The following is a 16,257-nucleotide window of genomic DNA, read 5'->3' as shown; positions in this document are numbered from 1 at the left end:
CAATGATGGAATCAGAATTTATAGCTCTCGATAAGGCTAGAGAAGAAGCTGAGTGGCTAAGAGATTTTTTGGAAGATGTTCCCATATTGCCTGATGTAGGGCGCATCAGATAGAAACAAAATAAAATTATAGAAGAACAAAAAATTAGGATAAAAAGGATGGATAGGTCGGGTCTACTATCTCCTAGTGCGAGGAGAGGCCTGAAAACCCTAAGAACTTTGGTTCTAGTACCAACCTACAACGTAGACACTAGAAAGAACAAAGCATCAGACTGTTAAACAAGAGAAAGGCACATAAAAACTAGTTTACAACTCAAATATCAATATGATAATTCAAACAACTTCTCCCCTTTTTCTTTCCAAATACATGAATTTATAGATGCTTAAACTCCCTCTTAATAATTACTGATACATGCATCATAGTTCATGCATCATTACTTAAGTTAATGAACTCATTAATATTTAACCCCACTTCATCTACCCCACTAACATATATTTATTACATTAAATAAAGATAGAATTATCACATAAAATTCATTACTTTAGAACCCTTGTATTCCATGTTAATCGGCTGAATTTCAAAAGCCAAATGTATTGAATCTTCCAATGATCTTATTTCATGTTTTGCATCATGGCCTAAACCTGTAACGGCAATATGTATACATGGTGATAGTTTAGCTGCACAATATCGAACTAAAAATAATGTATACAATGGGAAGTCTAGAAAAATTAGATGAAGGCATAATACAATAAAGCAATGGCTTAGTGTAATTTCTATTGACTATGTCAAGTCAAAAGATAATATTGCGGATTCGCTTACTATAGGTTTGTCTAGAGAGCAAGTTAAGCATACATCGAGGGGAATGAGTTTAAAGCTAATAGAGTAAAATGAAACTGTCAAACGGAAACCTAACCTAATTGATTGGAGATCCCATGGTCTAGGTTCAATAGGCAAACTGGTTTGGCTAGATTCAAAGAAGAAACACACTTACATACCCATTCCTATGATGGAAGAAGTGTGGTGACTGCTGATGGGTGTAGGATACATTACTTTAATGACATTGATACTTGTAAATCAAGTGGAATAGTAGCAGCTTATTCTTAATCAATATCACCTATATGAGAGTAAATGTAGGGTCGCATTTATGAGAATTACATGGCTACATTCTCTAAGGCTCTCATGAATCAAGAATTACATGGCATATGTTTTGCTTATTGTCTTGGTTTATTGTGGAGATGAACAGTTCAAGACTTTATATTCACTGCCTCATCTTGTAAATCCGATAAGTATATACTAAGGTAGGTTCAAGTCCAAAAGACCTATCTCCTGATGTATGTCACATCTATTGTTTACTCTCATTTTCACCTTACCCTAGGAACTAATAGTCGGCTCAAAATGTGGGGTATTGTTAGAGTTTTTAAGCTCCTTTAGTTCCACATCAGGGAACTCAAGGGAACTTGAGGTCCTTATATTAAGTTAGTCACCTTTATTAGTGATTAGGTGTTCGACCATTTGGAAGAAGTTTGGGCCACTAATTGTGTGGATTAGGCTTGATGATTATACCATAATATTGTGTTTTTAATTGTGTGGATTAGGAATAAGGATTGAGGTTTGGGCCATTAATTGTGTGGATTAGGCTTGTGGATTAGGTTTGGGCCTAAGAATTAAAATTAATCAGATCATTAATTTTAAATTCGAATTAAGTTTTTAATTAAAATTAATTAAAAACATTTTGATTAATAGACACAACTCTTTGGAAAGAGTTGTGTAGCTTCAGATATATCCAAAAGGTATTTGAAGAGGTATGAAAGAGCCTATATAACTGGAGTCTCAATTCCATCATAGATTATCTTTTCTTCCTCCTTCATTTCCGTACAAACTTTCCAGAGAGTAAACACACAAAGCAAATTCGCTAGAATTCTATAATCCAGTGCGGGTTGTAGAATTAGGTAGTTGTATCCTGGTTGAGCAAATGTTGTAGAACCACAAGCACAAGAGTGAGACATAAATATTGTTCGAAGGACATACCTTTTGGCCTAGCCTATACCTTTGATTCATTCAAGTTAGTATCATTTTAATTTCTGTATTTATTGTGCAATTTCATTCTGTATTGCAAGTATTTTTGAGTAATAAAGTATAAGTATTTCAAGTTCTGTATTTCTATTATTTTTGTTTCTAAATTGTTCTCCAACAAGAACATCGTCAATAAACCCATAAATTCAAGAATGGATCAAAGGTCTCACCTAGGTTCGGGGTTGAGAGCTTAAAGCACTCGACTTCATTGGTGTCGAGGTCCTCACTGCTCCGATCTTACATGCAAGACCACCATTGTGATCCTTGCATTCCACAAACTTCGAAAATGTAGGAAATAGGGTTTAATTTGTGAAGATAGATGGGAGAGTGAGAGCTCTCTTCTCTCCGTGTTAGAGAGAGAGTGAGTTCGAGAAAGAGAGAGTTTAGAGAGAGGGAGAGAGAGTGTAGTGAACCATAAATAAATAGGGAGAGAAGGAGTGGGCCGGATGTGGGTTAAGTCCCACTTAAAATCATTTAAGTGAAATTACCCAATGGCCTTCCAAAGTTATGAAAATTATAAATAAATAGGAAGAGTCTTTGGTTTTTTTGCTAAACGAGGTCATTTCATTAGCTTTCTTGGTGAAGTGGAGTGTTTTATGATCGGATGTTCCCAAGTGACCTTTAGAGTTCAACATATCGATGGCCGAACCACTTTCACCATTAAGACACTCATCTCCCTTGAGTATCTTTGTTCCTACAGCTTGACACCGGTTCGGTGCACTTATATTTTTACAAATATAGTTGAAGTGACTGAACCTAGTGCAAAAGATTGAATTTCGTAGTAGAAGGCATAACATTGCATTCAAGTTATAAAACTCGATGCCGAGAGTATTCCTTCCTTGGTCAAAGTCGCTCGTTTTAGAAGTTAATAGCGTGTTTCTTCACACCACCATGACATTCAACTATTCTCCCTACCAAGCTTGGTAATGAACTCTGAATGACGTAGGTAGCTCATTTAAGTTACTCAGCTTGCACGCCAAGTAAACTTTGTAATTTTTAAAGTCAACAGGACAATACAGATTCGTTAGTCTCAAGTGGGGGGCGGGGGGGGGGGGGGGGATAAGTAGGGTACTCCATAGGGGGACACAAGATTCGTTAGTCTCAAGTGGGGGGGGGGGATAAGTAGGTTACTCCATAGGGGGACACAAGCATTATCCAAAAAGGAATATGCTATAAAAATATGGAAGTGGACAAAATGAATAAATGTCATGCTGATCATTACGTCCTTTTGGGTAAATGAAATGTCAATTTCTCTAATTTAGTAGTGACCTAGAGACACAGGAGAAGATAAAACTACTAGTTCCTCTTACTAAGCTAATAATTAATGAAAGCAGAGCCCTGGTAAATTAAAGGTAACTTGAACAAGAGCAAGCACAAGAACAGCCTCTTAGGGATAAGAAGGCAGATTTCCCCAGAAAGGTGGTGATACTGGGTTATATTCCTCAATATTAATGTAGAGATAGTTGCATTCTGCAATCTGATGTTGGTTTTTCCCTCCTGCCTTGTTAGCGCTTCGAATAGCAACCGACGTGCTTTCTACCGTCTCTTCACCAGAGATTTCAGTGTAGCGGGTGGAAACTTGCTTCCTAGCAACTTCATCTCTTAGGATTGTCTTCAGCTTCATGACCTACAACGCCATGTATATACAACTCACTAAGTTAATGCAATGGCCAAGGGTGTGGCCAGTAAATGTTGTACAAATTATTTGAAATTTTTAATCATTATAGATAAGTGGGTTTTTAGCTAAGTTTGTAAAGGGAAAACTAATGCATGTGATTAATCAAGGGTTAATAATTGATTATAAAGGCATTAAATTAGATGAATTACCTCTTCTTGAAGCTTTTGCTTCTCTTTGGAGACAACATCATACTCTTGTTTGAGAGCGTCATACAAGCGCTCAAGCTGCTTAGCCTTCCACCTAGCTCTTCGGTTTTGGAACCAAACTGCAATCTGCCTAGGCTGCAAGCCGAGCTCTCTTGAAAGCTTCATCTTCCTAACAGGATCCAGCTTAATCTCCTCCTCAAAGCTCCTCTCCAGTGACTCCAACTGATCGCTCGTCAGTCTCTTCTTTTTGTCTTGACTAGAGCACCCATAACCGCTCTGATGATTATTTCTGTCCATTAATCCAGGAACCAAGCCTCCTTTCGATGATGTCTCAGATATCATTGCTTGATGCTTCATCTCCATTCCTGAAAATAAATTAAAATTACCCAACAAATCAATTATTTGTAGTCTTATATATGAAGTTTGACAACTAAAACGAGTGCTAAAAATGCATTGGGTATGTAATTGTATATAATATAGATATATGTTTAAGTAAGACTGCATAGTTCTGTGTTTTGAGGTTGTATTTGACCTAAATGACTAATTAAAGTGTGACTTCTCCAAGAAATCAGGGTTGAATAATTGCTTTGCTTTAAGTGGAAACCATAGCAATAAAATTCAAGGAAAGGAAAACCCTAGCTAAGATAGAGAAGAAAGTACCGGTCGAAATGGTGAAAACATATTACTAAAGTCAGAATAATAAAAAATAAATTACCAGGAGAATAGTGGTCATAGCAGTTATAGTTGTAAAGGAAGCCAGAGGAAGGTTCTGGTCGAGAAACAAGGTGTCTCAAACTGGTTTTCCAATCCATATTGGATGTAATTGGTTATGCTTTCCTGCTGTCTTCTTGTTTTAAATGATCGACACGTTATATGGGTATGCAGGGTTTAAAGGTGATGAATATATTGTGGACCACAAAAGATAGACAGAGTAAGCTAGGGCTAGGGAGAGATGATGATAATGATCGAAACTAAGCTTAGAGAGAGAGAGAGAGAGAGAGAGAGAGATGATCAGTTGAAACTTGAAAGGCTTCTGTTGTATTCTATCTTTTCCAGTGCAAGAGACTGATGAAGTAAGCAGTTGAGAGAGAAGTGTGACTGTGCTAATTCACCTTTGGGGTGCAACAAAAGCTTTATGTTTAATTTCCCTCTGAGTGAGAGAGAAAAAGAGGGAAAGGCCAATAAACAGTACTACGGGAGGGGTAGAAGTCGGGAGGCGTGAGAAAGGGAGGCATCTGTCAGTTCCATAGGAGCAGGATCAATGGGGACCATATCAGATTGAGACCTTTGAGTCCACTCATCCACTCTCTCCCATTTACATCATCTTCCAACCGACAGGCTTGTCATACATTGCATACATCAAGGAAAAAAATATCGGTAATATCAGAAATATCGGTAGTCCGAAAACACGGAAATATTGATGGAAATATCGGGATAATATCGATATCGATAAAAATTACATGGAAACCACGGAAATTGTAAGAAAAACTTGGAAATTTTTATTGAAACTTTGCAGGATGTTTATTTAGTCAATTATCTATTAGTTTATCACAAAAAATTGGAAGGAAATGCATTGCATGATGGATTTAACTGATTTAAGTTAATTATATAGCGAGCTGGCAAACTTTGTAAGTGTAGAAAATATGTAGTAATTAATGAAATAAGTTTAAACACACCATAATCATTTATATATAATGAATTAGTACAATATTTTACACTTTATACATTGTATGGTAAGATACATGAGTGACTTAGTATCACATAGAGTGAACATGGTGAGTAGTTCAAAAGTAGATACTTGAAAAGAAATTAATCAAATTTTAGTATGATGTAATTATTTGGACTTGATTTAAAATAGAAATTTATCATATATAATATATGTAACTGAAAAAAAAATAATCAAATTTTAATATGATGTAATTATTTGGACTTGATTTAAAATAGAAATTTATCATATAGAATATATGTAACTGAAAAAAAAATAATCAAATTTTAATATGATGTAATTATTTGGACTTGATTTCTCTTTATACATATATTCTTCTTCCTATTTTCTAGTATTTCAGTTTAGTAAGTGATTTTAAATTTCGGAGACGAAATTCTTTTAAGAGGGGTAGATTGTTACACCCACCCCAATTTAAATTGTATTTTCACTAAGTTTGAGTTTATCTTGCTTTTAAAATTATTTTTAGATCTTGATAGGTGTGCCCAGGGGGCCCACCTTGCTTTTGTGTCCCCGTCTCTCTTTTCTCTCAGATCTCTCTTTTCCCTCACTCTCTCATCTCTACCGTGCTCTCTCTCTGCACTCTCTGCACTCTCTCCTTCTCCCCGTGAACCAACCCACACGCCACACCCTCACTTCCACACCACTTCAACGGCGACACCTCCTCATCGCTCTCTGCACTCTCTGCACTCTCTCCTTCTCCCCGTGAACAACCCTCATTCTCCCTCTTCGCCCTCTCTGCACTCTCTGCATTCTCTCCTTCTCCCCGTGAACAACCCACACCCTCACTTCCACACCACATCAACGGCGACACCACCTCATCGCCATCTCCGTCTCTACGTCTCTGTCTCTGCCTCTGCCTCGGTCTCTCCGTCTCCGTCTCTGCCTCGGTCTCTCCGTCTCCGTCTCTCCCTCGGTCTCTCCGTCTCCATCTCTGCCTCGGTCTCTCCGTCTCCGTCTCTCCCTCGGTCTCTCCGTCTTCGTCTCTCCCTCGATCTGGTTTCTGGATCCTTCTTCTTCGATCTGGTTTCTGGATCCCTTTCTCACCTCCCGGCGGCGGCGACGACGACGAATATCGCGATAATATCGCTAATATCGGTAATATCACGATATTAGCGATATTATCGCGATATTTTAAAGATATTTTATTTTTACTAAAAAAAATATCGCCGGGTCAAAAAAACGATATTATCGACGATATTTCGCCGATAATATCGATATTTAATTCCTTGTTGCATACATACATGTCTATGTTAGACACTAGGATTCCAATTAATTAGTTTTAGGATGGGTTAATTACACTAACACCCCCTCAGGTTCTTTGTGTTTTCACAAAATCTTTCACTTTTGAAACATAACACAAACACTCCTTTGAGGTTCTAATTTACTTTCACATAACCCCTTTAGGACAAATTTGCCCTCATTATTAATTATACTTTTTAAAATTTGAAAAATCCTATGAATAAATAGAAAAAAATCCAAATTAAAATCTTACATTAAACATAAAAAATAAAAAGAAAATTAAAGAAATATCGTTATCTTTCTTCCTCTACCATGGACTCGGATCTTCTCTGAAATTCGGCATAAACAAGTTCAAGGTTTCCAATGACAACTTGCATTTCGTGAGGAATATTCTTGTGAATTCAGTGGTTTTCATATTTTTTTTATGGTGGAGAATGAGGTCAAGCTTGTGGAGAGGCTGATTGATCGAAAAACCGAGATGAAGGAGTAGTTTCTTGTGAGGACGGCTAGGGAGGAGATGAAGCATGTTAAGAGCAACTCCACTTCTAAAAACCCCTCGTCAAGAGTCAATTCAATCCACCAAAATGAATAGTAATTTATTGCAATGAATAGTAACTACCAAGTGCATCTCCACCCCTAAAACTAAATTGCCTAATCAATTTGTATTAAAATATTATTATTTTTAAATAATAAAAAATAATTTTATTTTTAATCTTGAATAGGATTTTTGACCAATATTGTTATGCCACATGTCATTATCCGAAAGCATAATCTTGGTATTTTTTAAAATAATTTTTAATAATTTTTTAACATTTTTTTATCAAGTTAGTTAATTTTTAATAATTTTTTAACATTTTTTAATGTTTTTTGTCTGAAAAACCTAGAACGTTGGTTTGGAAATCGAACGGTCTAAATTGTGCCACATCACTAGGCATTGGGTTTGAATTTCAATTTTTTTTTACTATTGGAAATCCAACGGTAAAAAAAACTAGCCGTTGAAGTCCAACGAACAAGGACGTGCCACGTAAGCCCAAATCCCAGCATCCCTTAGTGCGCCTACAAATGGGGGCCCCCTCTGCAAGTTGTTGGCAACGCGCACCCATGCTCTTGTGTTTCTCACACGCACGCATAAAAAAGGGTTTCACGTGGTTGATGTCAGCATGACGTCATGCGGCTCGATTTCTTGTTTAGTCCATTTTGTGCTGGGCTCAAAGCTAGCCTCCACTTTGGGCCAACTAATTGGATGGGGTGGAGTGGATTTTTGGGGGGCTAGGGAGAAAATGGGCTATTGCCCAACTAATTTGTTAGGGGTGAACTTGCTCTAATGAATTTCCATTATGATGTGGTGAATGCAGAGGGGAGTCCCCAAACATTATATTGATGTTTTAAAAAGGTTTTTTATTTTTAAAGTAATTAAAAATGAGGGAAAATTTGTCTTTAAGAAAATATTTTAAGGTATGTTAGTCCTAAAGAGGTTATGTGAAAGTAAATTAGAACTTCAGGGGGTGTTAGTGTTATGTTTCAAACGTGAGGGGATTTTGTGAAAACACCATAAACCTAAGGGGGTGTTAGTGTAATTAACCCGTTTTAGAGTAGATGTTCATATTCATAGTATTAGAGTAGGATATTCACGTGTTGAGTCCAATGCTTTTATGTCATCTAAAATGTTGTTTATATGTTTAGCTAAATAAGGTGACATCCCAATATGAGAGTATGGATGCACTTCGATAATTAAAGCCTTACTTAATAGTTTAAATAATCTCAGACTTCCATTTGCTATAGCCAGATTGATTTTCTGATGGATGCTCACATTCTAATAGCCTATCTATCTCTTCATTCAACATGATGTGTTAAAGTTTCACAGAGAATGGTTGAATGTTATAATACAAATATAGTCCCCAACTTAACCACTTGTAACCCAAAAGATGTGATATTATATCCTAAAAGGCCTAATTTAATTAGGACTATAATCCTTTGTATTTGTAAAACGTAATTTGTTTTGTCAAATATCCAATGTGGTTTCCAACATACCCCCTCACATGGAGCCACATCTTTAGTGAACCATACTTGGAGAATCTTCCAAATTGAAAAAAAATACGAGTATGTGAATACTATGCATTTGGAACACACCCAATAATGGGGTTTAGAAAGAATACCAATCTAATTTTCAGGCCAAACAAAATCCACTTTGATATCATGTTAAAATTTAAAGAGACGGGCCAAATGGTATAAGAATTGAACTTAACTCATCTCCACCAAAAGGGTAATGCTAGGGAGGCTATATTTGTATATTATATTTTGTAAATTAAATGACATGGAAGTCGATGATTGAATTATTACTTAAATGTTGATTAACGTACTTATTTCTTATTGGTGACATATCATTTAGTTTGCAAATTTAATCTACTACTATTACTCCCACCAAAATAGAGACTAAATACCACTTACAAAATAGAGTTTTGGACCATAGATTCTTTTTTTGACAATAAATGATAGTGTGGCCGATAGATTTTATAATGTTGGAGCTGAATGACTAAACAATCTAGTTAATTTGATTGTTTTGTCAGCTAGAGGTGTTTTTTTTTTCACACAAATGATCATTTGATCTACTAATTTTATACGTAGTTTATTGACGGGTTGAAATCTCATTGGATAAGACTTTGTTGTATTGTTGAATAATAAAAAAAAAAAGTTAATCTTAGTTTTTGGGTTTTCAACATTTGATACATAAAAGTGTTTTTTTCATCCCAGGATGGTACCTAAAGTCGTAATTTTGGGACAACTTTCAACATCCGTTAAGGTTATTAATAAATCAGCCGTTGACTGGTAAAGTGGCACTTACGTGGACAATGACTGAGCACCACGTGTCAATATGGAACCCACATAGATATTAAAAAATTTAGAAAATAAATTAAAAATTAAAAATTTATAAAAAATCAAAAAATAAATAATCTAGGCCTCTCCTAATCCCCCTCGGCCATCTTCCTTCTCCCCCTTGCTTTCTTCCTGTCCACCATCATCTACCCAGCCTTCCTTGATTTCTACACCATCCCCTTTTCAGTAGGAGGCAGGTTGTCTGCCCTCCCATTACCATGCCCTTCCCATCCCCTTCTACATTGTACGGTCATGGTTAAGCCACATCAACATTTTATATTGATTTTTTTATAGAGATAATAAGACATGTTGACGTGGCTTAACCGTGACCGCACAAATATGAGGGGAGGGGAAGGGCATGGTTAAAGGAAGGCAGACAATCTGCCTCCTTTTCAGTAACCCTCACAATTCCCACCAACCCTGGCATGACAGTTTTTACCTTCATCATTGTTTGGACCCAAATTGAGCATTGGGCCTAAAGCGCGGCCCAAATGCATGCGAAGCCTCAAGAAGGCACCAAACCTTCAACGCAAGGAAAGCTGAAGATGGAAGCTCGGCCCATAATGCAACTGGATAGGCATATGGGTTATTACGAAAGGTGTTGCACAAGGTAAAAACACATTTTTAGGGGTAAAACCCCATAATTTGGAGAGGGTTAAGTGTGAAATCACCACTTTCTTGTCACATCAGGCCAATGAGGTTTAACCTAGAAGGATGAAGGTGCTATAAATGCTACAAGAGAACACGAAGAAAAGGACACTCAACTCAACTCTTAGAAAAACACTTAAATGCTTTGTCATTTTCTTTATATTATCTTTGCACCCTCGACCATTCCCTTTAGTTATAGCTCTGTTGCAGTGTTCCCTAATAATTTATAATAAAATATATAACAATTTGTCCATAACTTTTTCCAACAGTACTCTTCATTGCCAAGAAAGCAGCCTAGGCAAGGAAAAAAAAAATGAAGGCTTGTTATATTAACATATCACACATTGTTGAATACACCCTAGATACTTCATACACCTTACATTTTGTTTAATTAAAATTTATCTTAATACACATCTACATACTTTTCCCATAATACTCTCGCATGCCACATTTTCAACATACACCTTACATTTTCTATATACATTCCACTCTTCACAATGGTTTCTTTCTTCTTTTTATTATCTGTGCTATGTAATGTTTACTACAAAATCATTCATGTAATACAAGGATTTGCTCAACTTTTTTCCTTTAAATAATTGTTTAGTAACAAACTCCCAGATAACTCATGTCGTATTTGAGAGGGAGAAAGGTGAATTGCAAGTTAGGGTTGTCAAGCAGATTCTTTGGGTGAATAGGATGAGGTATGAACTACAAGAGATATATGGCATTGGTAATTCAGTTGAAAGTGACGTGGACAGGAATGATCCATGGAAAGAAGAGTAAGGTAAATTAAGTTTGTAAATTAAATAATGTGTTACCAATAGAAATAAGCACGCTAATCAACACTTAAGTAATAATTCAATCGTCAACTTCTATGTCATTTAGTTTACAAATTTAGTCCCCCTAGCATTACCCGGGAAAGAATGTGTAATTTGCATATCTAAACTACGGGGTACAACTGTTCTTCCATGCACACACATGGTAATCATACTTTGCTCTTTTTCTTTTCAAAGTTTGCCAAAGTTGCTAGTGGAGAAAACCGAGCTTAATCTTGAGAGAAGTTTCTGATTGGTGGGAGCTAGTTTGTTGAAAAAAAGATGGTAACTGAAAGAGGATATAGCTTTCATCCCAACTTTATGACTAACTTTTACTAAGACACCACTATTTTCCTGTTATTTTTCTAGTCACAGCCTCTTCAAATAAGAAGTTGTAACTCCTACAAGCTTAAATTCACAACTTCTTTCAGATGGTTGTTTTACAATTGAAAAGAATGAGCTCCATGAAACCACTACAGGTAAGTGACGATTTTTTCTTAAAATATAAAAATAAAAAGATAATGGCGTATGGCACATTGTGTTATTATTTTAGACAAATCCAAGCTCAAATAATGATTACATAGACAATTAATAGTTCAGATATGATTAACAATCTAATAATACAACATGTTGAATCATATTACAAGTGGAAGCATTTTTTTTCACGTGCGTATATATGTTACATTCCCACACCCCTTAATGTAGATAATATTTTATGTATTCTAAAAAATCTATATTATCTGATAATATTTTATGTATTCTAAAAAATCTATATTATCTATACAAATTGGATCCTAGCAAATATTTTGATTGGTGGTGATAAAATTTGATAAGTATAGGCCATATATGGCATCTAATTAACCTGTTAATCAGATTCAAAAATTTAGCTAGGGAAACTCTAACAAATAGATCACCAAAAACTTAGCTAGAAAAATATACCATATTTGGATTTTGTATGCATGCAGAGTCACAGATTCAATAGTATTTGTACCAGCACGCACTTGACGATGAGCTAAAGAGAGTTTGATCTCCAATCAGGGGAGTATTAGTTTTTTATAGTCATTCTTTTTATGATTAATTTATTATTTTATTGAATTAATCTACATGCTATTGATTCAATTTAATTTTTCTGTGTTGAACGTGATATATTATACACCACTTTGAAGATGCAATTTTGGCTTTCCAAGAAAGATCTTCTACAAATTCAAAGGCTTTTGTTGTTTTCTGCCAATCAGGTACATTTAAAATAAAGGAAGATATTTGAAACGACCATAAAGCAAGAAAACATTCCCCATGATGCATGAACCCCTACATTTACGTTTACCTTTCGATATATGTATTGTATATATTTGTCAACATATATATATATATATATGTTTTATGCATTATGCAATTTTTGTTATGTGAAATTTGTGAGTCAAAGAATCGAAAGAAATTAGAAGCAATTACAGTTTTTAATTTCAAACCCTAAGAATTTTGAGAAAACAAAAAAAGGGAAATTTAAATGTGCGGCCTGGAGTTGCGCTACCGCGCCGACCTGAAACCAAGTTGAGCCTGCAACTCTTTGGGCTTTGCTGCATGCATTGATCAAGCCATCGGCCTTGTTTGAACTTGTTGGGCCTGCAACCCTTCCAAGCCACATCCAGCAACCTTTTTGCTGGGCCTTCTCACACTTCATCCCACGCCAAAGCAAGCCAACTCGTGCTGGGCTTCTCCCGCTCAAAAGGCCCAATCAGCCGGCAAGCCTTTGCTTGTTAGGCTTGCATCGCGCAAAACTGAAGCCATCAATTCGATGGGATTCCCTTGTGCCTCGACCCACCATTTAGCAACCCCTACGTTGTTCGACTTTGCTTCCAACTTGGCCCGCTGATTTATAGCTTGATAGGCTGCTGCTGCTACCCATATCCTAAGCCCAAATGCATGCAGCTTGCTGCGGGACCGTGACCTACTGCAACTAGTGGCGGATCCAGGAAATAATATTAGGGGGTCAGTAAGAATAGCGCGCGCAGGGCGTAAATTTTTTTATACCAGAAATAGCATGCAAATCGTCATTTCATTGAGTCTTGGTAGGCCTGAAGTCATTTGAAAATGCATACTACAAACATGATAATGTATGCAAGGGGCAGCACCCAAGGTATTCATGGACATTCATCGGGTTTTGGTAGGCCTGAAGTCGGTTGGAGGGCAACTATGAAGCTAACTCTAATCTTCAAAAGGGCAACACTCAAGGCATTCATAGACATTCACCGAAATTTGGAGGGTCAGCACCTAAAGTATCTATGGACGTTTATTGAAGTTCGGGGGGGGGTCAGCTGACCCCCCTTGCCCCTTAATAGATCCGTCAGTGACTGGAACCAGCAATCACATGTTGGGCTGCGTATTTTTTTTTTTTGGACCTGATGCCATATTTTGGCATTCCCACTTCTTAATCATACGCAAATATACTTTTTGGGATGTATTTGGTTAACGCTAATTAAGCTATAATTCACTTGTCGCTTGATCCAGCACCAATCGAAACTAATATGACCCGTATGTCATTATTTTGCTTCCTTGATCGACCTTGTATGGCCTCGAACTATTAAATTAATTAAAAGTGACTAGCAGTCCATTAATCTAACAAGAAATCTAAAATTATTGGCATGAAGCCCATTTTTGGCCATTAACGATTCAATAATTTATTTTTCTTCTTTGAACTATTGACATCCTTTCGTAGTCCTGGAGCGCTCACACTAGAGTTCTTGAAGCAACCCAAATCTACTGTACTTAAATCAGTACCTTGTACTCTGTGTTTTTGCAAGAACCCCCTATTTATGAACCAGAAGTTCATAACTAGACTCGAACTTGTAGTTTTGAATTTAGTGCGTTTGAAACCCAAAGTTTTCATAAAACAATACACCCATGAAAATCTGACGTTTTTCATGTAAAATTATGTCTTACAACACGAATGTTCTAACTTTGATGCTTTTGGATGTTTTCTTTCCCACAACACTATTCACAATCTTGTTCCCTCCACTCAATAAATTGTCGAACCGTCACAAGTTCGATTTCACTGATTTGGACGTTTATAATAAAAACACCTTATGTGGGTACTAGACGTGAATTTCCACTTGACTATCAAGAAGTTGAGAAACCAGTGTGGCCAACAATGACATGGAAGAGTTGAATAAGCCTTTGTCATGATCTTCACTCGAAGATTTCTACTCAAAGCATTACAAACGGAAATACCTCCCTAACGAGGATTTCATGGCTTTTTGGCTTGTTCTTATGGACTTTCTAATCATGAAAGATATTATGCCATGATTACGTTCATGAATTAGTATGATTCTGAAGTTTATAAATCTGATCGAATTCAGATTGGAGAATACTTTTCTCGTCCTTCATTGTTTCTAACTCCCTCTTGAAGCAGCAATGCAGAGAGCTAAAGTTTACAAAATTCTCGAATCTGATTACTACTACAAATGTGAGAGAACGATATAGGCTCAGATTCAACTGGAGTTTACCAAATAAAGATACCTAATTTCGACTGAAAACCACCGAAATATATGCTCTGCTTCGACAAAGGCGTAACAAACAGACATCTTCAACTCCATTAGAACCTTTGATCCCAAGTTTGGGTCTGTCTCTCTCACAATCTAATTTTGAGTTTGTTTTTACAATATATGGTAGAATCAGGGCCCGCCAAGGTGTGGCAGCATGCCCGAAGTATGATCATTGACACTTAAAACCTAAAACTTCAATAATAAAGGATATTGTTCTCAACCCTCAATCTTGTAGAATCTACTTTCATCTTGATGGAAGAGATCATTGGTTATGCATTTGTTTGTGCCCCTACCAATGTCATTGAGGAGTACCATTCTTGTAGCCAATATGTGAGACTAAATTTGCTCTACCGAACACCGTTGGAAGAGCAAAATTTTGATATGAATGGCCTTGTTGGCTGAATCCCCTTAATAACTTTGGTTTACTTTGTGAACATTTTTCTATGTTCTTGGATTCAAGTTTGGTGTTTGTTTTGGATAATCTTATCGATATTGTCCTTGAATATGAGTTAATTGAATTATGTTTCTTGTATACATGTGACCGAATTCAATTAAACACATGATTAGGTACGAATGTGGGAAAGTTAGTTGTTTGGATGAATGCAATACTATGCACACTAACTTTATACCTAAATCACATCTCTAGCAACGACTCTAGGTCTATCCAACCTGATTAAGAGCATTGGCATGCTGCTCGTTGTATGAAAGGTACTAAATTACCATTTAAGAGACCTTACATTCTCCTCATTCTGGAAAAATGTCGTTGAGTTCTAATGATATTCAAGAGAACAATGATCATGAATGAAACCACTGAAGAAAATAAAATCTAATATCCTTGCACCACCTCCAAAATTCAAAGCCCAAAGCTATATTTTAGGGCCAATAGGCTGCCTCCCAACTGAGATGTGCCACATGTGGCCAACTTAGAGCCTAGTGATTCGAGCAATTTCCTTAAATTTGGCACGACCTTTTGGGACACTTAGATCGAATAATGATGCTACAACACATCTCCTTACCTGAAGTAAGGATTTTGTGCTTACAAGCACACTTTGTCAAGCCCGCTCATTAGGGAATTGATTTTCTATATCATCCCTTGCAAAGATAGGAAATGACCCTCTTTTCACAGTGGATTCAAGGGAATATATGTGGACTAATCCAATCAAAATGTGGACTACATAAATACTTCATGGTTTTGGTTGATGAACCGATAAACTGGTCACATGTTTGTCCACACACATTGCTGCTAAACCTTCTGACCGATTTTAAGGGATCACCACCCTAAGTATCCCATAAAGTTTAAAAGACTGGATAATGTCACATAGTTTAAATCGAAAGTTTTTTTATAAAGTATTACATGCCTTTTGGGTTTATAATTGGACATCGAATTCCCATCTTCACCCCCAAAACAGCCTCGCAAAGTGATCATCAAGCGCAATTTAATTGATCGCCCAAACCTTTGTGAACGTACCAAGCTTTCGTATTCTGCCTAGGGTTATGGAATCTTATACATATGTGTTAG

At 36.5% G+C, this 16,257-nt stretch overlaps 1 protein-coding gene across 2 annotated transcripts; it reads right to left on the bottom strand.

Annotated features, from left to right (window-relative positions):
- Positions 1-3,269: 3,269 nt before the first annotated feature.
- Positions 3,270-5,047, bottom strand: LOC126600185 (putative homeobox-leucine zipper protein ATHB-51). 2 transcript variants are annotated; one of them, XM_050266751.1, is made up of 3 exons: positions 4,613-5,047; positions 3,901-4,262; positions 3,270-3,700 (listed from the first exon to the last, which is right to left on the bottom strand). In XM_050266751.1, the coding sequence occupies exons 1-3, from the start codon at positions 4,707-4,709 to the stop codon at positions 3,461-3,463; spliced, it is 699 nt and encodes a 232-aa protein (XP_050122708.1). In that variant the 5' UTR covers positions 4,710-5,047; the 3' UTR covers positions 3,270-3,460. The 2 variants fall into 2 exon arrangements, with proteins under 2 accessions (XP_050122708.1, XP_050122709.1); XM_050266752.1 differs by lacking the exon at positions 4,613-5,047 and adding an exon at positions 4,430-4,559.
- Positions 5,048-16,257: the final 11,210 nt, after the last annotated feature.

This window comes from Malus sylvestris, chromosome 14, assembly GCF_916048215.2.
Source record: "Malus sylvestris chromosome 14, drMalSylv7.2, whole genome shotgun sequence".
NCBI classification, from domain to species: domain Eukaryota; kingdom Viridiplantae; phylum Streptophyta; class Magnoliopsida; order Rosales; family Rosaceae; genus Malus; species Malus sylvestris.
The sequence above is the reverse complement of the archived record's forward strand: the minus strand, read 5'-3'. Positions and strand labels throughout refer to the sequence as shown.